General features: G+C 32.4%; 2 protein-coding genes across 6 annotated transcripts in view; both read right to left on the bottom strand.

Annotated features, from left to right (window-relative positions):
* Nucleotides 1-304: 304 nt before the first annotated feature.
* Nucleotides 305-15,113, bottom strand: LOC140054802 (uncharacterized). Of its 4 annotated transcripts, none has more exons than XM_072099893.1 (10): nucleotides 11,305-11,621; nucleotides 10,353-10,844; nucleotides 9,742-9,821; nucleotides 9,125-9,269; nucleotides 8,646-8,763; nucleotides 8,046-8,239; nucleotides 7,545-7,689; nucleotides 7,103-7,201; nucleotides 2,735-2,896; nucleotides 305-2,173 (listed from the first exon to the last, which is right to left on the bottom strand). In XM_072099893.1, the coding sequence occupies exons 3-10, from the start codon at nucleotides 9,753-9,755 to the stop codon at nucleotides 2,130-2,132; spliced, it is 921 nt and encodes a 306-aa protein (XP_071955994.1). In that variant the 5' UTR covers nucleotides 9,756-9,821; nucleotides 10,353-10,844; nucleotides 11,305-11,621; the 3' UTR covers nucleotides 305-2,129. The 4 variants fall into 4 exon arrangements, with proteins under 4 accessions (XP_071955994.1, XP_071955995.1, XP_071955997.1 ...); XM_072099894.1 differs by having other exon boundaries at nucleotides 10,751-10,844; XM_072099896.1 differs by lacking the exons at nucleotides 10,353-10,844; nucleotides 11,305-11,621 and adding an exon at nucleotides 15,009-15,113.
* A 928-nt stretch (nucleotides 15,114-16,041) lies between these two features.
* Nucleotides 16,042-20,965, bottom strand: part of LOC140055251 (ankyrin repeat and BTB/POZ domain-containing protein 2-like) — a 50,338-nt gene continuing 45,414 nt past the window's right edge. Inside the window, exons 8-16 of one of the 2 annotated variants that reach the window (XM_072100534.1) lie at nucleotides 20,505-20,700; nucleotides 19,995-20,124; nucleotides 19,641-19,791; nucleotides 19,258-19,500; nucleotides 19,056-19,161; nucleotides 18,765-18,952; nucleotides 18,587-18,655; nucleotides 17,903-18,016; nucleotides 16,042-17,386 (exon numbers count right to left, since the gene is read on the bottom strand). In XM_072100534.1, coding sequence (XP_071956635.1) covers nucleotides 17,189-17,386; nucleotides 17,903-18,016; nucleotides 18,587-18,655; nucleotides 18,765-18,952; nucleotides 19,056-19,161; nucleotides 19,258-19,500; nucleotides 19,641-19,791; nucleotides 19,995-20,124; nucleotides 20,505-20,700 — 1,395 coding nt within the window. In that variant the 3' untranslated portion in view covers nucleotides 16,042-17,188. The remainder of the gene's footprint in view (nucleotides 17,387-17,902; nucleotides 18,017-18,586; nucleotides 18,656-18,764; nucleotides 18,953-19,055; nucleotides 19,162-19,257; nucleotides 19,501-19,640; nucleotides 19,792-19,994; nucleotides 20,125-20,504; nucleotides 20,701-20,965) is intronic. The other variant, XM_072100533.1, reaches the window with a different exon arrangement.

The raw sequence follows: 20,965 nt of genomic DNA, 5'->3' as shown, positions 1-20,965 counted from the left end.
TGATGATCCGAACAAACTCTTTGGCCAGCAACACCTCAGAAAGAAAGTTTTTTTCACAATTAATAAATTCATAACTATGATAAATGCATAATTGTTTATTTTTTATAAATTTATGATCTGAGAGATAAAAGAACACCAAGCTTGATTTTGCTGCATTTTTGATATGCCTGAATTTACAACTATGGTACTTGATGGCCAAAACAATTCAGGATATTGGAAAATCACTAAATAAAGGAGGAGACAAAAAACGGTAATATAAAAAAGTTTTTTTAATTAACAATTTAATTGTTTGTTTATTACACACTAATTAACAACAACAAATACTATCAGGAAACTAAAGTACAAAACTGTCCTGTATATACCCTACAAATAGTGTTGTGCTCTCAATAAAAAAAAAGCTACACTCCACAATTGATTGTCTAATTACAAAATATTCAGTGTAAGTAAAAATAGATATAGATCCCATGCTACAGCTGTGATAAGGTGCATGTGGGTAAAACTAAACTAGTTTTGGTGAACGACTCTAAGAATGCATTCAACAATCTCTCAGCCATTACCAAACATTTGCACCAAAAATTGTTTGCAAAAATCGAAACCGCTTGCAATGAAAATAAAGGTTATTATTATTATAATGATTATTATTATAGTTATTGTTAAAGTACATTTAGTAATACTTAAAAACACAATGAATTCTATAATTCTCAATTTAGTTAACTTTTGTAAATACATTTTTTGTTCTTTCTCCTAATTCGAGTATCATATCTATTCAAATAAATGCCTCAGGATTTTATTGTTCGGGGAAGGCATTTATATATTTGGGTGTAATATTGTAACATGTATAATAATTTCTCTCTAGATATAAAAAAAATGCAATACAATTAATATTTTAAAAAATACAGTAAAAATGGATTAAAAATGCTTGTTTGTAGATCTACAATAGAAATGTGTTGTAATACAATATTGTGTGTATATGCATGTGGCGGGGAATTTATTTGAGGAAAAAATATACCCCCAGGGCATTTATTCGAGGGGGGCGATTATTCCAAAAGATGTTCTATAGGGGAGGGGCGCATTTATTTAAGGGTTTATTCAAAGCAGGGCATTTATTCAAATAAATACAGTAACAATATAAGTGAACCTGAAATAAAGAATCATAACTTTTACATTAATACTGTACTTTACTACTTTAATCATGAATTAATACTTTTCAAAGTTACAAAAACTTAAATCATCTGGCATGTTTTATTCTTAGCTAATCATCTTTGAGGAGGAACACATAACAACGACTTAAGTTGGCATCTTATTTGTTGCATGGAATCCACATACAAGGCAGTGAGTAAAGATAAACAGTCTACTGTCGCTCCATAAATAATGTTACTAATCTATAATTAATGTATACAGTAGGTAAACTAATCTAAATCATGTAACTATAGTTTAAAAGTGTTATATTCCTGTGTGTATATCAAGAAATGGAAAAGTCTGTGAAGAAATGCATTAAAGCTCTGTCTACACTATCAAACTTTATTTGACAACAAAAAATGTGATGTGCCCATATATGGAAATGATGTCATATCACTACCATATTTGGGTATATAGTTTGATAGTGTAGACAGAGTTAAAGCGCCTAAACACATTACAAAGAGGCAATCTCATTGGGTGCGGACATATTTACTTTTATTAGTTACTATAAAAAGAACTTTATGGTTAACCTAATAAACTAATGAAGCTAGAGTTAATATTAATAATAATTAATAATAAAGATGATATTCATGGCCACAGGAAATAAAGTTTTCATGATTCATGATTTGTGTCCCTGTTTTAATTTGAAAGCTATGACAGTTACTCTTAAATATTCATATTAAAGTCTGATCAAAATACAGAACTTAAAGTTCATAGTTTCATTGGTTATTCCATCAAAGAGGTGCACACCTAGTGTTGAATCCTATGCTTCTTGACTTTAGACTTCTGAAAAGTGTTTTTGTTGCATGCACCTGTGCATGGATCAATGATTTTGTCTTGAAAGTAAACCGAGTATGGAAAAAAACTGTTGAGTCACAGATAAAGTAATTTCATAACCAAGATGCGTCCAACAAAAGAAACTCGATTCCAATCTCTAAATTGTATTCTTCTCAGCTGTCACTGGGCCCAGAGGCTTCTTGCTCAGCATCTGTGACTGAAACAATTAAGTAAATGAAAAATAATTAAATATCATCGGTCAGATTTATCAAACATGTTTAGCAAATCATCATCCAATTAATCATCATAACTTTGTTTTAAGTCAATGATTTTTCTTAAATTAGTCAACATAACATAAGCCTACATTTTCACATAATTTTCTTAAGGTGGGTTTGCACTAAGATGCAATAAAAGGATGTAAACACAGTGCAAGTAATTTGACCAATCACAAACAATGTATTATCTGAACTACCACTTTGTCATTGGTCAACTCACTTGTATTGCGCTTAAATCCTTTAAATCCTAGAAGAATAAAAAATGTGCTATTTTCATTTCTCTATCAAATAAGATTACATACAAAATTTCATGCAAAAGTCACAGTAATTTTTTTTATTATAGTGTAAAACATGAACAAGCAGCCTAAAGGTTAAAAACATTCAACTTACAAAAATGTAATTAAGATATAAAATAGAATAGAATGCACAGTACCAATATAAAAGCATTTTTGTAACTTTCTATGTGTCTATAATATTAATATACTGTACCAATATGTTCATACCTAATGCAAATGTTATGTTGTTTTCATTTATTATTCTTTCCATAGCAGCAACACCATATGAAGAGGGTCTGTTGAAGACAATACCATCTGGTAGTCCTGAAACATAGATCTTTCCACAGTCCACCTCTTTGTATGATACATGTGCTTTTCCAGTTGCCTCAACTACAATTTAAAAAACAAACATTTTTATTATAAATTTTAATTATTACTAGATATAAATAAATAACACAGACAGTCTTATTAGAATAAAATAAGTTATTCTATGAAAGAAAAGTAACATTATGAAATTGAATGGTTACTGATAATTAGTGTCAGTCAGCATAATGTTTTAATATTTACAATACAATGGTTTGTAATTACAATATATCGATTATCCACAAAAAAACATTCATCCTATAGCCTCGTGAAGTTGTCTATCAATGGTGCTGGAAGGAACTATAGATATTACTGTACTTGAGCTACTGTATATTGATTATCCTAAACCAACAATGAAAAGTGTCCCTCCTTTATCAAATTTGTATAAATGAATAATGTTAAATTCAGATTTGTCTCTGGGAATGTAATCAACAATTGCAACATTCAATTCAATTCAATTCAAAGCAACATTTATTTTCTCCTTTCATATACAAAATAGTTTTCAATGAACAATATATATGTAAACAAAATTTCGAAAGAAGAAGGTACAAACCCAGAAAGATGAAAAACACATCTTGTGGAGGACGTACCTATTACAAACACAGACAATGAAAATAAAAATAAAAAATAATAATAAATTTAAAAAAAAAAAAAAAACCACAGAGGAAAGTTAATATTTGGAAATAAGGTGACTTTTAAGTTTAGATAAAAATGATTTGCTAGAAACAGAGTTTAAGATGGGGAGTGGCAGATCGTTTCAAAAAGTGGGTCCGGAATACCTAATGTTGTGTTGAAAGTGGTTGGTTTTATGGGTGGGAATATGTAATTTTGAACAAATACGGGTATGATGATAATGAATTGAAGAATTTGGAGTGAACATGGAGCAGAGATGTTTGGGAAGGTTAGAATTAATAGAAGAAAAAATGAACAAGCCTTGTTGGGTTAGATTGATATCAGAGACTTTGAGAAGATGGAGCTTTGAAAAAAGATGAGATGAATGAGACAGGGGTGGGGCGCCAGATATAACCCTGATGGCCTTTTTTTTTAAGAGTTTGAAGTTTTTTAATACTGGAAGGATAAGAGTTGCACCAGACAATATTGCAATAGTTAAGATAAGGCAGGATGAGGGAGCAGTAAAGAATACGAAGAATGTTAGGGGGTAAAAAAGAAGAAAGTCTAGTGATGATGCCAAAGAAATTTTATTCTCAACAAAATTGATGTGATTTTTCCATGAAAGTCGACTGTCAAGATGAACTCCTAAAAATGTAGCAGATTGGACTGAGGGAATGTCATGATTGTTGATAGAAATGTTATAGTTTGCAGTATCAATGTTTTTAATTTTCTGAGGGGTCCCAAACAGGATGAAGTTACATTTTTTGTGGTTAAGAGAAAGTTTGTTAGCCGAAAAGTATTGAGATATAAGGGTCAGATTGGTATTAACAGTATTAAATAAGGTTTGAACATCAGGGTCAGAGTAATAAACAGTGGTGTCGTCAGCATATAGAAAAAAATTAAGAATTGAAGAAGAAAGATATATATCATTACTATATAGAATAAATAGGAGGGGGCCAAGAAGAGAGCCTTGGGGAACACCACAAGTAACAGGGTTGAAGTTGGAGACAGAATTAGAATACTTGGTACATTGGAAACGATTGGTAAGGTAACTTTTGAAAAGATCATATGCGGGCCCTCTGATTCCATAATGGGATAGTTTAAATAAAAGTATATTGTGGTCTATTGTGTCGAATGCCTTTGACAAATCTATAAAAACGCCGATGGCTAGATGACCACTTTCAAATGCGTCAACAATTTTTTTTGTTAAGTCAATGAGAGCCATGGGTGTGTTGTGACCTTTTCTAAAGCCATATTGATTTTTGTTAAGAATGTTATGTTTTGAGATAAATGAAAATGTACGATCGTAGATTACCCTTTCTAAAGCTTTAGAGAAAACAGAAAGGACAGAGATGGGGCGTTAACAATTTCCTTGCTTATTTCCTTTATATAGTTGATAAAAAAAAATCTTCTTTCTGTGCATTTATCGTTCCTTTATTACTACTGCTTATGTTGTCACAACTTCATAGTCTTTAGTGTCCTAACATTTGCCAAAAAACTATCTATCTTGGTTCTGTCTTTTCCAATCACTTGGAAATGTAGATGTAGATAACATTTACGCCTTTCACAATTTCACTCACTACTTTTACAACATTCACAAAATGGCAAAGTTTTATCTTTTAATGTGCCATGCTCTTCACAATACCACTTATGTTACTGCCAAAACTTTTCCATGTGAAGTTGCAAAAAGAAATTCCATGTCCATTTGATCCCCTAATACTGTAATCTTTTTAAAATGAGTTATATTTAAAAAAAAAGGTTTTTGTTTGAACTGCTTTGCCACCCCATCACTGTAAAAATATATATATTGCAGTAATTTCACCTTCCTTCAAAACTAAATTAAAGTATTTTCATGCTTACAGTTGCATACCTCCAGCATGAACACAGCAAGTGAAGATGGAAAAGATGATTCCAGTTCCTGCTTTGTATTTCATTCTGGTGTATTACAGAAAAGTTTTCTGCAAAAATCAATTTGAAAAACAGCTAATTTTGTGCTTCAAATGCTGTACTCTGTAGTTGTCTCACAAAGGCTAGTATAAACCAAAATAAACTTGTTGTTGTTGAAAGAGATCAATACATTCTAACAGTGTTTCTGATTTTCCATGTTTGAGAAGTAGAAAAGGTCATTGAATTTGGATCAACAGCCATCACAGCCCTGTAGCATGCAAACTTTATTCTATTGGTCACAAGTTATCAATCCAATACAACTGCGAAATTTCGTTCTAATGTGTTCATATGTTGTTGCAGTTTTAACAACTTGCAAAAGAAGCTTCACATTTTCATGGTATTTGAAAACATGAAACGTATGCAAGAAGTCCTTTGATAGGCTTACAAATGCTGGTCTATCTGATGACTCAATAGATAAAAAGATTTTGGCATTCTCTGAGTGACATCTGTAGAAATCTCTTTGGTACATGCCTTTTCTAACCATCTGTCGTTATCCATAACATCTTTGTGATTTGGACGAAATAAGCATCAACACAGTGTCCACATTTTCCTTTCTATACCATGACTACCAGTATTATTTCATGCCGGTAAGCTCAACATTGCAAAATTCTTTTGATAACACTCATATTCCTTTAAACTGGAGGTCTTTACAAGGAGTCGGAGGCAAATTCTTGTTTGCATGCCGTAACTACTTTACCAAGACTTTGCATAGAATATTTGGCTCCATCTTTTTCTTCTTCCTCAATCATTCTCTTTTTAGTTCTGTGGCATCTCATATTTTCTACCTGGAACATTTCAGTTTTTGCAACCTTCAAGATGCAATAGAATCTCTTTTTGATTGCTTTCTCTGACAACATTTTCCATTTTCTTTTATATACTGCCTTTCTTCTTTCTTCTTAGATCATAATGAAGTTTCTATATTTTCTGTTAATTAATTTGAATGAACACATTTTACTCAAATTTCCTAGCTATACAGTAGATAGGAAGTCAGGTGTCACTCAAAACAATTTCCACCCAATAGAAACAAAGCAGACAGTAGGTGTGGTCATGAATAACTAATTCACTAGGTGTGAAAACAAAAATTGTTTAAAATACTGTACTATATAATGGGAATTGTTCTGAGTGGAAATGAATAACAAACAAGTTAGCTTTGAGCCTGAGAAAGAAACTAGACGTTATGTAATCTAATTTATTCTGTATTGGAAATTAATCGTGTTTAAATAAAGTTCCTAATCCAAATGAATACTATGTTATATCAGGGAAGAGTGACTGGCTAAATATAAGGTTATGAAATTATGTAACTCGATAACCCATAGTTGGTTTAATACAGAATTAGTTTTCAAACTCCAATAACTTAAAAAATAAAAATATTCAAAAACAATATAAACAATATTAAACATTATATTCTAAGCCTATTACTCATGACTGATCTGCATTTGATATGAATATTTTATAAAACTTAGAAGTGCTTTTTTTGAAAAAAAACCAGAAGTGTTTTATTTTGTGACCAATGTACTTTCTATTTATTTCAACACCATCCACCACAAATATCATTGAAGTTCTTTACTTGGTAAAAACATACAGATTAGATGACATTTTTGTAGAATTTGTTTATTCATATTTAGCTGTTCTAACTAACTCAAATTATTAAATTTTAACTTTAATTTTACTTACAATATTTACGGTTAAAAAGCTTCTGTACTTCCGCTCTTAACCGTTTCTTGTTTGTGGCCTCTTTGACAGTGTTTACAGGCAATACTCCAGTTTCCGTTACTAAATAAAATAAAAGTGAATGATTAGTTATGATATTACTACATTTAAATGTATAAATTATTAAATATTTACATGTTTGCTTTTCTGCGAGTAAAAAAACCCATTTTCCTGGCATCAAAAACCGCTGGGCAAATTTCAAGCAGCAAAATAATGGTTAAAACCATTATTTTGCTGCTTAAAATTTAAATAAAAATTTGTTTAATATTAGGGTAAAAGGAGTTTGGTTCACTTCTTATTCGTTTTTAAACCAAAATCACACACAGTCATTTAGGCAGCTGGAATGTTAATAATAATAATAATTGACTAAAATAAGGGTTTTTTCAGCAGAAACACTCATACATACAGTGAACAAAGGCTGCAAATTTTGTGTTAGTGTTGTCTTGCTCTATAAATTGTTTTCCAACTTGTGTTCCTACTTCTACGATGCTCTTCATTGGAGTTACAAATGTGGCGATACATTCAACGCCTAGGTCAGAAAGCTTTTGAATCTGTAAAACAACGTTGAAAGCATCAACAATAATGCGATGTTAAAACAATTTCATCTAATTTTGATTTAGTAATAATATAGAATTCATAAATTATAAAGCATGTCACATGATCAACTCCTAACAACTGGTCTCCTAGACTATACAGCAAAACCATGCAGTGGCTGCAAAGGAGTTCAACTGTCATCTTAGCAACATAACAACTGACAGCAACTCTTAGCGTAAGTTTTTTCCACTGGTCTAAACATTTATGAACTCTTAGAAATTACAATTTTAAATTGTTCATGGGTTGAAATGTTACATAACAGACATATTTGTTAGAAGTTTATAAATCAAAATAGCTAAATCAAAAGCTTCACCTTTACGTTTACTTCTTTAATTATCAGATCTATTTGTTTATTTTTCTGTGCCTCAGACAATTCAGTAACATCTGGTAATTCCAGCTTGTTGGCCATACTGAAGTACTTCTCAGCCTCACCACTTTCTTTCAATTGGTTCCATACATGTGGAGCACCTTTAAAAATATCGATTTTTGTGTTTCCTTTGGCTAATTCTACAGGGAAAAAATGAATTTTGTTTGATGCTGACAGTGCTGATGAATGAACATAAACATGTACACATTTTAATAATAAAACAATAGGATATCAACAATCATCAGATGCGGTTATGCAGTATGATCCAATCAGAGACATAAGCGATCCTACCCAGGAGGATCCTGATCGGACAGAAGAGCACCTAACAATTTATTTTTTATTTGTCTATTCGAATGTTGATAAATTAATATGAGAAAAAAATGTAAAAATACATATATACTGTATATGAAGCACATAAATTGCTGGTTCCTCTCACTCAATGTCAAAGTCAATGCATGTCAACTGAAACCAGTCCATGACAGTCTGATGTTCTCTCAACAATGAATGAGGATGGTTATTAAACAATACAAATAAAAAATACTGTACCTTCAACATAATAGTCTTTAAAAAAAAGATTATAGCCAGAGGGGGTCTTTTTCTTGATGGTTTCACTTCTTTGATATTTCTTTCCTGTTACCTTTTTCCTGTTATTTCCAACCCAATCCTAGAAATTATAGAAACACATTTTACGCTTCAGCAATAAGTCACAATTTAAGTTTTGCACAGAAAGATTTGTCAACAATGTCCTTTAATAATAAACGACCGTTTGGTCATCCTTTTTCTTGGTTACCCCTTTTTATATTTATTTATATCTTTTATGTTTCCAGGGTACTTTTTTATGTATTGTTTTTGTTGTATATTTGTGTATGTCATTTTTTTCTTATTATTGCAATTTTTTAATTAACCATGAAATGAATGAAAATGAATTAATTTACTAAATAAAAAACATGTATTTTATCAATCACAATTGTGTGTGTTTAAAATAAGCTGTCAATTTAAATTAAAATGTAAATCAATGATATTACCTTCACCTGATTTTGGGTTATACCGCATTCTATGGCTGCATCAGCTATCAGTTTTCTCTTTCCTTCGCAGCCATAACTGTCCATTCCTCGCTCCCAGTAAGACATCAATATTTCTTTAACCTCATCATTTAAAGTATTGTACTTTCTAGATGTAAATGTTTTAATATAAAATTAATTTTGTTATAAAACTGCATCATGTGACAGTCACAAGAGTTAGACTACTAAAGGATATCACGATATATAAATTCATTATTAGTAATGTTAATGTTGTATACAGTATATAGCAATTTTAACAATCAGCAGATTGTCCCAAAGGACTAATGCAATACTATACAAATGATCAATGTTTATGAATGGGGATTGAAAAAAGATTGACTTTTCTATTCAACAAGGAAAATAGGACAGTAGGAATGAACATATTAATATAGAGTCGAATCATTGATTAGAACTCCACAATGTTACAGTACATACAAATAATGAGTTGAATGAGGAGAATATTTTCATGCATTTTGATTTTTCAGTTTAATAGTCTTTGTATTTTTTGAATGGAGATAAGATTTTAATCAATAGATTTTCATGAAAATTATTAACAAACAACTATTAACAAACACATTTACCTTTTGCGGCTCATTTCTAGTTTTGATGCTCTATAACTTTTAAAAATAGATGACTGAACAAGTTTTAACTTTTTTTAAATCTAAAAACACAGAATAAATAAAAATGAACTTTAATTAGGACAATAAATAGTTAGTGAAAGTAATTTATGTTTCGCTACAATACAATACATTTCTTCACGATGCAAACCTTTAAACAATATTAATAAGTTATTAATTGCACATAACTGTATAACCCCTCGTTTGAAAGGTATGAATAGGGGGAAAATGGCATTAATAATCATACCATTATGGCTATGGCTATTACCATGTACATGAATTGATCGTTTACTAATATTAGTAAATGGTAACCAGGCACTGATTGTGATTGTAGGCTTTAAAAATCATAGATTCTGGTCAAGTTATGTTTTTGATAAATTAAATAATGGATTTATAAAATAATAATAGGCCTACAGTTACTCTTAAACAAATTGTTGTCGACACATAAAGATCAATGAAATTTTTATTTCAACTTGTATATACTGTATTTGCAAATAAAAAGTAATCAGATATACAGTATTTTAAAAATAAAATAAATATATGCTATTATTTGCATACACTTGAAAAAATCTTACATATTTCATTTGAAAGTACTATCTTGCTAAATGGATTTATTTTTTATTCATATCATAATATACACAATACCATCCTTCAAAAGTACTATTATATAAGATTAAATTTGTTTTAATCACACCCAGAATGCACAGTACACGTGTATGTTGCATCACACAGTGTTCATCTTATCATACATCATGGCTTTCTCACTTAGACATTTGTGTCGAAAGCTGCAGGATTGTTGGCATGGTAATCCGCAGGCATTACAGAAGAAAGGTTTAAGAGAGCCTCTGCTGCTGGAAGTAGACCACTATTTAGAGTTTCTTCTCAAGTGGAAGGCTCATTGTCTATGCTTGGACACTCTACTAGAGTATTGTGTGGTGAACTCAATTTCAGTCTTTTTACATCACTGTTGTACCTGCTCATTTTGCTTTTACCATTTCTTGCAGTCGTGTGCCTAAACACAGATGGTGTATAATCTGGATGTGCAGGGTCAGCATGATTTGGCTTACCTGAATAATTAGATAATAAAAATGGTAATGTCTACTTTGGGTGTGGTGTGTCATTTAATTTTTTTTCTTTTGATGCTAGGCTATACAGAAAATAGGTCACACATATTATCTCTAAATCAAAGGTTTTGTTGGTACACTCCAACAAGCCTAGATCCCATGTACTGTACACAGTATTAATTATGGATGCCTGTCTAACCATCCAGCTGTAACTCTGTGTAAGAAAGTACCCTCTCATCTACAAACTGTATTCGCTGTATGACCAGATATCATTTGCAAATGAAAATGGGCGAAGTCAGTTAATATATAGGCCTATTAGGCCTACACTCAGTTTAACAAACATGGACCCCCTTTTTTTTTTTTAAGTAGTATATTTATATTACAGTATTTCTGTACAGTAACAGTATTCAGCAAAATGAAAATAAATTTTAATTTCTATTCTAGCCTACTACATTAGACCTACCATTAATCGCATGTTCTCCACATATCCTAGCAGTGATGGTGTCCATTCTGAACCATCACCATTCAATTCTTGTAGTAGTAGTGAATTTATCCACTTCTTTCTACGTTCATGGTCTTTAGGAAATCGATGGTTTATTTTCCATAAGTGTATGATTTGTACAACCTACTGCTTCACAATTGCCAGACATTTTAGATTTAAAATTAAAATACTACGGACTACTGACATTTGTGAATGCTCATTTTCAATTTCACTCCTCGCACACCTCCCACACCACCTGCGACAGCGGAGGAAGCGCGCGAGAGTATGCAGTGTTCAATGTTTTCACTCCAGCGGAAGTTGGGTCGTATTTAAATTACCGAGGTCACAAATAGATTATCCCGGATGTGTCACACAAACAGTATATACACAGCAAGCAGCTTCGAATGTAAGCCAGCCTGCCACACGCAGCCAGACCGTCCCGCGCCGCCGACAGAATTGCGGCTGTGTGCTGGTGGTCTGGCTAGTGTTAAGGCCTAGCCTAGGCTATAATGTAATAACAATTTCCACCTTACCGAAGGCGAATGCACACAAATTTAATCTCTGATTCTTTCCTCGGTTTTCGTCAGTACACCCTTAAATATCACTCATCTGTAAATGACCGTTGCATTAACCAATTTATCCTTAAATGTGCAACTGATTTTCAACTCCTGTATCTAGGCAAACACTATAACATGTGCATCACATGTGACTACGTGACAAATGATCGTATAAGTAGTGTGGCGGTATCATGGTGTGACGAAACATGTGACATCTATCACACATGAATTAAAGCGTAAAAAATGTATCGTTACCACAAATCATTCATATTCTGAAATATTCTTTTTTTTTTGGCATTTAAAAAAAAAATTTCTATGGCATATGCCTAATGAAACATGAAATTATATACTAAAATAGGATATTTAGGTGCAAGAGCTGAATATAAATAGGCGTCGGCCCGTTTAATAATGTCTGACCCATGGATTGAAATGCGTCCACTATTAAAAACTGTACGTGGAAATATTAGCGGTTATGTAAGAACCCGGCCGTTTTATGATAGGTGTTTGTGATTTGCATGCACTTGTCTTTTTTTAACGACCAATAATACTAAATGATGCCAAACTAGTTATTTTTTCTAATTAAAGATCACTTTGACTAAAACACCTCTAATTAGCGACCATTTATTATTTGGTAAGAGTAAAGACAAGAAGAATAAATAATTTTTAATTATGTGACAAAAACAAGTAAATGAAGTGGTACTCTTCCAATTAAAAATCACTTTACCTAAAACACCTCTAATTAGCGACCATTTATTATTTGGTAAGAGTAAAGACAAGAATAATAAATAGTTTTAATTATGTGACAACATTAAGTAACTGTACTGGTCCTCTTCCAATTAAAGATCACTTTACTTATAGATACCTCAAATTAGCGACCATTATATCAATTGGTAGGAGTAAAGACAAGAAGAATACATAGTTTTAATTATGTGACAAAATTAGGTAACTGTACTGGTCATCTTCCATTTATATATCACTTTACTTAAAGACACCTCCAATTAGCGACCATTATATTATTTAGTATGAATAAAGACAAGAAGAATGCATAGTTTTAATTTTGTGACAAAAACAAGTAATTAAGTACTGGTCCTTTTCCAATTAAAGACTAGGCCTACTTTACTTAAAACACCTTTGATTAGCGACCATTTTATTAATTGGTAGGGGTGACTACTATACTGGTCCTCTTTCAATTAAAGATCATTTTACTAACAGACACCTCCAATTAGCGACCATTATATATTTTTTTCAAATTACGTTCATTTACTTTAAATTGATATGTCTGTTCTGTAAACAACAGGTCGTATAATAATTTAAGACTATGTCTTCTGATATAACAATATGAATAATATTTAGGCCTATTTGGATCGACATATTTTTTTGTTTTGTTTGCGATTCAAGTTGTTATTTTAAGGAATCATAATTACCCTAATAGATCGGCAGCCCAGAGACATTTGGTTAGATGAGCTAGGTACCAATATCTGACTATTTAAGTGTGTTGGGGGTCACTTTAAGTCAATGAAAATGGGAGTCTGCCGGGTACCCCCTGCTGCGTCTAGACCGGGGGAACCCCGAAACGTGCTAAAAAATCGACCCCGGTTAAATGAGAGAGATACCATCTAATTTTACCCATTAACATCCTTATACCAGTATCACAAACGACAGACTTTTTCTCTGCTGCTTAAAGAGACCCCCAACACACTTAAATAGTCAGATATTGGTACCTAGCTCATCTAACCAAATGTCTCTGGGCTGCCGGTCTATAATGGGAGTTGGTAATGTCCAGCGGCCAGTTTTTACAGGGTAAGGTGATGTGACAGTCAATGGTCCTACTTTTTTATCGATGAAAACTGCCCGGGTGGTTGCAACCATTTTAAACAGCTGGTTTTACACTATTCAATGCTGAAAATTGTCCGGTGGACACTCAATGGCACCGGACACATTTCAATCTTACACCGGCTCAGAAAACGTTTTGTCATTTGAGTCTCAGTTCTATGAAGAAATTCATGGACTAGACCTAAAAACGAGACTAAAGAACATCCATGCCATATCAAAGAATTCCCATTTCCCTTTCAATTTGGTAGGTCTTGGTATTATATGGTCCTCCCATTTCGCGCATACCAAGGTCGGATTTTAATGTTCGCGTATTGAATTGCTGTTTTAGAGAATCCTACAAGTGTTAAAGTTTAGTACCTGTTCATATCTGAAGAATGGAGATTAAAAATTTTTAATACTAGGCCTAATAGTTCATTACGAATATTATAAATTCATAACTGCATACATTTTGAACATTCTCTATTAAAAGCACGGCATTATAATCGGTCAATCGATGTGCTACCAAACTAGACCCTCTCTATTTAATGAGCCTGGAATTGCAATAACGTCGTCTCCATGATCGTAAAATGTTTTAATACAAACCAGTGCACTTCAAATTGGTGAACTGCTGAAAAGTTATCCTTAAAATATAATAATCGTTAAACGTAGTTTTCTAAAATATTCAATATAAAGATTTTCTAACTAGACTATGGTATTGTATACAACATGTCTTTAAAGCTCGACAATGGCGTTTTAAATGATCAAGAGACCACCATTTTCTTTTGCAGCGTTGTAGGCCTATAGGCCTAGTACTATTCGTTTTATTTTGTTGGCTTGTTAATTGTTCTACATACATTTGTAAAAAAACTTTTAAAAAGTCATTTAAAAACGAGCCTTGAGGATCAGGGGACCATTAAAAAACCGTATTGTGAGTTGGTAGAAAGAAGAACGATTTATTTATTTATTTCAATATTATTTTACGAGGGTCGTCTATCTACTATCCAGCCAAAGCTGATCATTAGGGACCCTCACAGAAATACATCATGAAAAGACATAAACATGTAACAATAACAATTAAATTAAAATAAATATAAATTATAAAGATAAAATAAAGCACAAAAATTTAGAATAAAAAATTAAATTGGCCCTCTCAGAAGAGAAGAGGAAAAAGGAAGTAACAAACAAGAAGATGGTTCTTGAGCAGAAATTTGAAGGAAAAGTAGGGGATGAGGCAAGTCGTATATCTAAAGAAAGAGAATTAAAACTAGTTGGAGCATTGAAGCTAAAAGACTGTTTGAAAAGTTCCAAGTAACTTACAAGTGAGTAAGGTCTGGGTAGAAGGAGATCACAGTTAGTGATCTGCCGTATGGCCATTAGATGTGATCTTAGCAAGTAATTGAGAGATAGATTGAGGAGCAAGAGCTTCAAAGGTAAGACAGCCAAGTTGATATCGATATCTGTTATGAAGAGGAAGGGTATTTAGCAATGGTGAAGTGAAAAGAAGTTAAATGAGTAGTAGGAGGAAGATGGAGAAGGCTACGAATAGCTTTGTTTTGGACTTTTTGAAGTTTAATGGTAGAAGTAGATACAGTTAGTGAACTTTGTTTCTATTATGTTTTTAATTTCATTTTGACTTTACCAGGAAAATTTAGTTACAAATACGTTTTTTTTATTATTTTATCAGTTGTAACGGTGAAAGATAACGAATAAGGTACTGTTTTTTTAATACAAATTTTTTTAATGAACCTCTTTCATAGTTGCCTTTGTTATTACAAAATGCAAACGCCTTGAAACGTTGAAAGGAGTCCAATAATTGATTGAATGAAAGAAGACTAACATGAAATCATTCGTCATTGACTTAAATTATATCCTTCTGATTGACGCACATCGCGTCGTCAGTCGGCACTTACCCGAGTTTTGCACATATCAAATTATAAACAATATTGCGAAGATAGAGAAAAACTCTGACGCAAGTTAATCACGTAACTTGATGGAATGTCCTGGTTTTGGCAATAAGGTGGACCTTCACTGGGGACAGAAGGTCGATATGTTAATGCTTGTTTATAAGGGACGTTTGAAGGACCGTTTTCTAAATACAGTATACTATTATAGATTTTGTTATACTTAATTACTGTATTCGGATCTTTTTCCCCTGCATGCTCTGCGGTCCTCTTGAGCCGAGTAAACGATGCCACTAAACCGGTTTTGTCGTTAGGCATATTTTGGTTTATTTTAATTTTTACCAAAACCTTAACGATGCAGCGAATAGTCTTTGATAATCCACTCAACTTTACCGAAAGCCTTTTTAAAGTCAATGAAAAGAAGAAGATTCGGTAGATGCTTTTCCTCATAAATGTTTATTTTTGGGGTTTATCCTATAGCTCTGTCTACACTATTAAACTTTATGTGACAAAAAAGTGTGATGTGGCCACATATGGACACGATGACGTCATATCACGACCATATATTTGGGCACATCACACTTTCTTGTCAAACTAGTGTTGTGCCATGAAGCAGTATCGTTTTATTAGAAATATTATGATCAAAGAATTTCATAAAACTGGAAATATATGATGCAGGGAACTGATGACATCGAAAAAAAGGGAATCTCTGTCTGGTGGTCAAAAATAAGATTTTGTGTTCCTTTGTTTTAAGGAAATGGCTGCAATGGGAAAATAAAAAAACAGTACAACACAATAGGTGATCAGATTAGTGCAATCACCTAAAAAACTATAGTTAACAATTATTTTGTCTCCTGCGAACTTCACCCCATGTAATGTTTCATAATTACATTTTAACAATTCAATAAAAAAAACTATATTTTATTTAAGGTGTATACTTTATTTCTTTAAAAACAACAACATTTTAAATTAGATATTTTTCATTCGCGTCACACAATATGCCTATGAGATATTGATGCTATAGGGACTGGCATTCTTTAAAATATTCTCTTAATACTCATCCAAAAAAATACAGTACACACAGTAGTAACAGCTTAAGATAGTTTCTATAATCTTGTATTTATGAAGAATATTTTGAGAAGACTTTTCTGACATCTACAATATCTTTAAATGTGTTTGAGTTGTTTAGAAACTATACAAAATAATATTAACAGGTTAAATAATAAAAATAATAAATAAATGTTAACATTTTCGTTTCCTTAGCTACTTCTAATGAACTATAATATTTGGCACAAATTTAATAAAATAAATTACATATTAATAAACACTATTCATAACATTAAATTATGTCTGCTTATCATTATAAATATAAATACATTGTCTTTCTATACAAATTATACCCTGCATTACACAAAAATGTTTTTACTATCACATACTTAAGCAAGATATATTTTTTACCATTACAAGCACACAAAATGTGAACAATGTTCACAAAAACTTTGTTTTCACGTTTGTTTGATTCAATGTAGAATTTCCTTTAAAAAATTGTTACAAAATAAGTTTTCCTAAATACAATGAGGGAAACATTATATATTATTATACTGTTGAATTTCGGTGAAATCTGCAGTACAACCGTTTAGCAAGACAGTTCTCAAGACTACGTATGACATCATGATTCTGAACCTTGTTGGTAAACATCATCTTGCGGAATGATTCATTTGTCTCTAGTAGTTCTACCATGTACGTAAGAAGAAACGCATGACAGAATTCTTTTAAGCATTCAGCATTGTAAAGCTAAGAAAATAAAAAAAGATATAATTTAGCATTTTGTAACAAATTAAAAATGTGCCTGAAATCTTATTACATTGTTACATCACACAGGTTACTTAAATCATGTAGAAGGTTTTTCAAATGTTTATACAAATATGTACATTTGTGAGTTCAATAGTACGAATAATTTCATGAGGTGAAAAAAAGAATTATTTGTACTATTGCATGAATGTAAAACAATCATTATTATTATTCTACTTTAAGGAGTGGCTAGACCAGGGATAAACCACTTGAGAGGCAGCACTCAGATTTTGGACGATTACAGACGGCATGACACCACAGGTTGTTTTTTTAACACACAGTCAACAGATTAGCTGTTTGTCAATGGAGTAGTTATTGAATATCATGTGACCCACAATCCTCCAATGAAATGACAAAAATCTATTTAGGTGTGTTATAATACGTTTTACTATAGGCCATCTTCAGGACTACTTTATTCTATTCACAAGATTATTCATGAGAGTATCCGCTTATACTTACCATAGCGTGTCTGTAGATTGTAGTAATGTTGTCACACGTTATAAGGCGACTACACAAAATTTCACAATGTCTTTGTAATCCTTCTAGCATAAAGTAATTAGAAGCAGCCATCAACTGTACATTTAAAGATAAATAAAATATTCAATACAATAATAAGATCCATGAAAAATAATGATAGTGAAAATATAAGAGTGAAGTCGTAACTTCAGCTTAAAATGTTGGTTAAACACCATGGAAAATTAAATGTGGGGTTATGATTTATGGCAAAAACTCCAAATGGATTGAGATGAAGTCAGTGGTGTACTGCAGAGGCCTGAGGTCCCTGGTTTAGGGACCCTAAAGCATGGTTCCCACTAGCGACGCAACACAAGGACGTAACGCAACGCAAGTGAATTGACCAATCACAAGAGATGGCTTATTCGCTTTTGATTGCTAACTGTCTATAACTTCGCTTTTCATTGGTTAAAACGCTTGCGTTGCGTTTACGTCCTTGCGTTACGTTCTACTGGGAACCAAGCTTTAGTGGCCCTCTCATAAGCTCCGGGGCCCCTGGGCCAATGAGCTCATAGCCGTTTAAAGCCATTGGCTGAAGTAATATTGAAATTTACTTTAGAATAGTTCTAATAATACTTTCATTGCTTTCAAGTGGGAACCAAGATTATGAGACAAATATTGTTAGCCTACCTCAAGAACATCAACCTGGTCGATTCTGAGGGAATCTGGTGAGCCATAATACAAATACTGCATGACAAGCTGTAACAATCAAAGACAAAATATTAAATTAGGTTATTTTGATAACAATTATAACATTCTACATTTACGCTTTTCAATTCAAATCTAAATTAATTATTTACAAATTTACCTTAAATATCTGATATCTGAAGTCAACAATCTCTACACATGGTTGACTGCCCTCTGTGAACTTATCAGACAACATCGCCTTGAATCGTTTTGATGCGGTCACTAAAATAATCTTATGAGCATAAAATGGCCGTCCTTCAATAATGAATGTTACATCCGACATCTCGCGATTATTTACATATTGAGGATCTGTTATAAATAAATAGAAAATAAAGAATAAATCAGTTGCTGTAATGAAGAAGAACTGTTCTATTGTTTAGGAAGGTTCATCACATTAATATACTGTACATACCTATTCTAGCACTTTGTACAATCTTCAGTGGCTCAATTGGGCTTAGCGGTCCACTGCCATAGAGATTGGCCAATATGGATGCCACTTGACTTGAAGCAACGTCTTTCTACAAAGAACATAACATTAACATATTAGACTTTATCACTGAATGTGCAGTTTTTTTTAAAGCTATAAGATTTTATAAATGTTAAAAAATCCATACCTTGCTCTGTTTTAGAATGTTAAACAATAGCGGAATTCCTTCTTCCACGAATTGTTCATCATATTCATCAAACTTGATAGAGTCAAAGTCTCTTAATAGACATTGTATAACAGTCTTTCTACGGATATGCTTTGCCATAAGTATAGCATTTGTCCATGTTGTTATATTCCAGGCAACACCTATACTCCTCAACTCCATCGTAATGTCAAGATAACCATGCTCACAGCTGTTGTACATTGCTTCCTATAAAACAAGTAATATGATTGTTTATAAAATATAGACTGAAATGTTATTGTGTACCATTTAATTTACATTACTGACATAATGCTAAAACGAGACTGACAACAAAACTTTCAACGTAATCAAGTTTCAAATACATCTACCTGTAGAGCAGAGGTGATCTTGGCTGGTGATGACTTCCAATCATTTTCCTTTGAAGTACAATCATTTCCTTCAGCTAAAATCTCTTCTAACGACAAAATATCAGTTGGTTTGACAAACTTTGGCTGCTCTAGAAGTTTGCGCAGCACATTTCTGCCAATGGAAAATTTTCAAATTTAAGCAATTGTTCATAAGTATAAAATAAAGAAAATAAATACATTTCTTTACAGGGAGATGGACAGTTTTCCGTTTCTTTTATTGGATTTTTTTTTATCCGAATGAGCACAAACATCTCTGTTTAGAGACTGTAGCAAGGTCTACTAGAATATAGAAAAAGCTCTAGTATTGATCATTACCTGTGGCCATGGGCAGCAGCCAAAGCGAACGAATTACTGTGACCTTTGGTTGTAATTCCATTCTTATGCACCGTGGTCATGTAAGGGTCAGCACCATAAGACAACAGCAAAGAGACTAGTTCATAATGACCTGTGAATAGAAAAAATGGATTATTAATTAAATATGATGTAAAAAGAAGCATAAGTGAGAAAAGAAGATACGATTTCATAAACATGGCACAAATATGTTAGGCCTACATACTGTACTCTCCTAGCATATAGATTTCAGTGACCTCAAATATCTCTTATACCAGTTTATTATAAAGGTAACAAGCTAAACTGGAAGTATTTGACATTTGCTATAGAAATCGCTTCATTTGACATTAAAATTGATAACATAGTGAACAGTATATTGAAATATAATACCCTTTTCCCAAGCATAACTCAGGAGTTTATACACACCAGGGCGCACACCATACAAAACGCTGGTGTTAGGGATCTGGTGGCGATAAGTTATAAGTCATTACTAACCTGCTGCTGAAGCTAGTTGAAGTGGAGAATCAGTGTAGTTATCTTCAGCATCTTGTATTGAACCTTCAACGTTAGCACCAACTTCTAACAACAATTTAGCTACAGATACATGGCCATACGCTACAGCAAATGATAGCGCCGTCCAGTGCCGGATTGTTGAGTGAGCACACGGATAATTTTGATAAGAGCTTGGGACCTGAAAATATTTTGAACATTTAATTTTATATAATATAATTATATTGATTGATAAAATAAGAAATATTACTTTTTAGCATTGGTAGTGATCAGAAATCACTATAGACTGAGTAGGAATAAGCATAACTTTTTTGATTACAAAAGGGTAGACTGCAACCACTGGAGAATCACATAAATCAGAGACTCGTACTTCGATGCATGACATTATTGACCTGCACCTCAATGCATAACATTATTGACCTGCATCTCAATGCATGACATTATTG

This window comes from Antedon mediterranea, chromosome 7 (genome assembly GCF_964355755.1).
Source record: "Antedon mediterranea chromosome 7, ecAntMedi1.1, whole genome shotgun sequence".
NCBI lineage: Eukaryota > Metazoa > Echinodermata > Crinoidea > Comatulida > Antedonidae > Antedon > Antedon mediterranea.
The sequence above is the reverse complement of the archived record's forward strand: the minus strand, read 5'-3'. Positions and strand labels throughout refer to the sequence as shown.

Bases quoted from the DNA above. Each gene is read 5' to 3' on its own strand.
- LOC140054802 (XM_072099896.1), bottom strand. The intron at 8,764-9,124 runs GTAATATCATTG...TATAATTTCTAG, and splicing joins TAACCCAAAATCAGGTGAAG to GATTGGGTTGGAAATAACAG. The intron at 7,690-8,045 runs GTGAAGCTTTTG...GTTGTTTTACAG, and splicing joins TTAAAGAAGTAAACGTAAAG to ATTCAAAAGCTTTCTGACCT.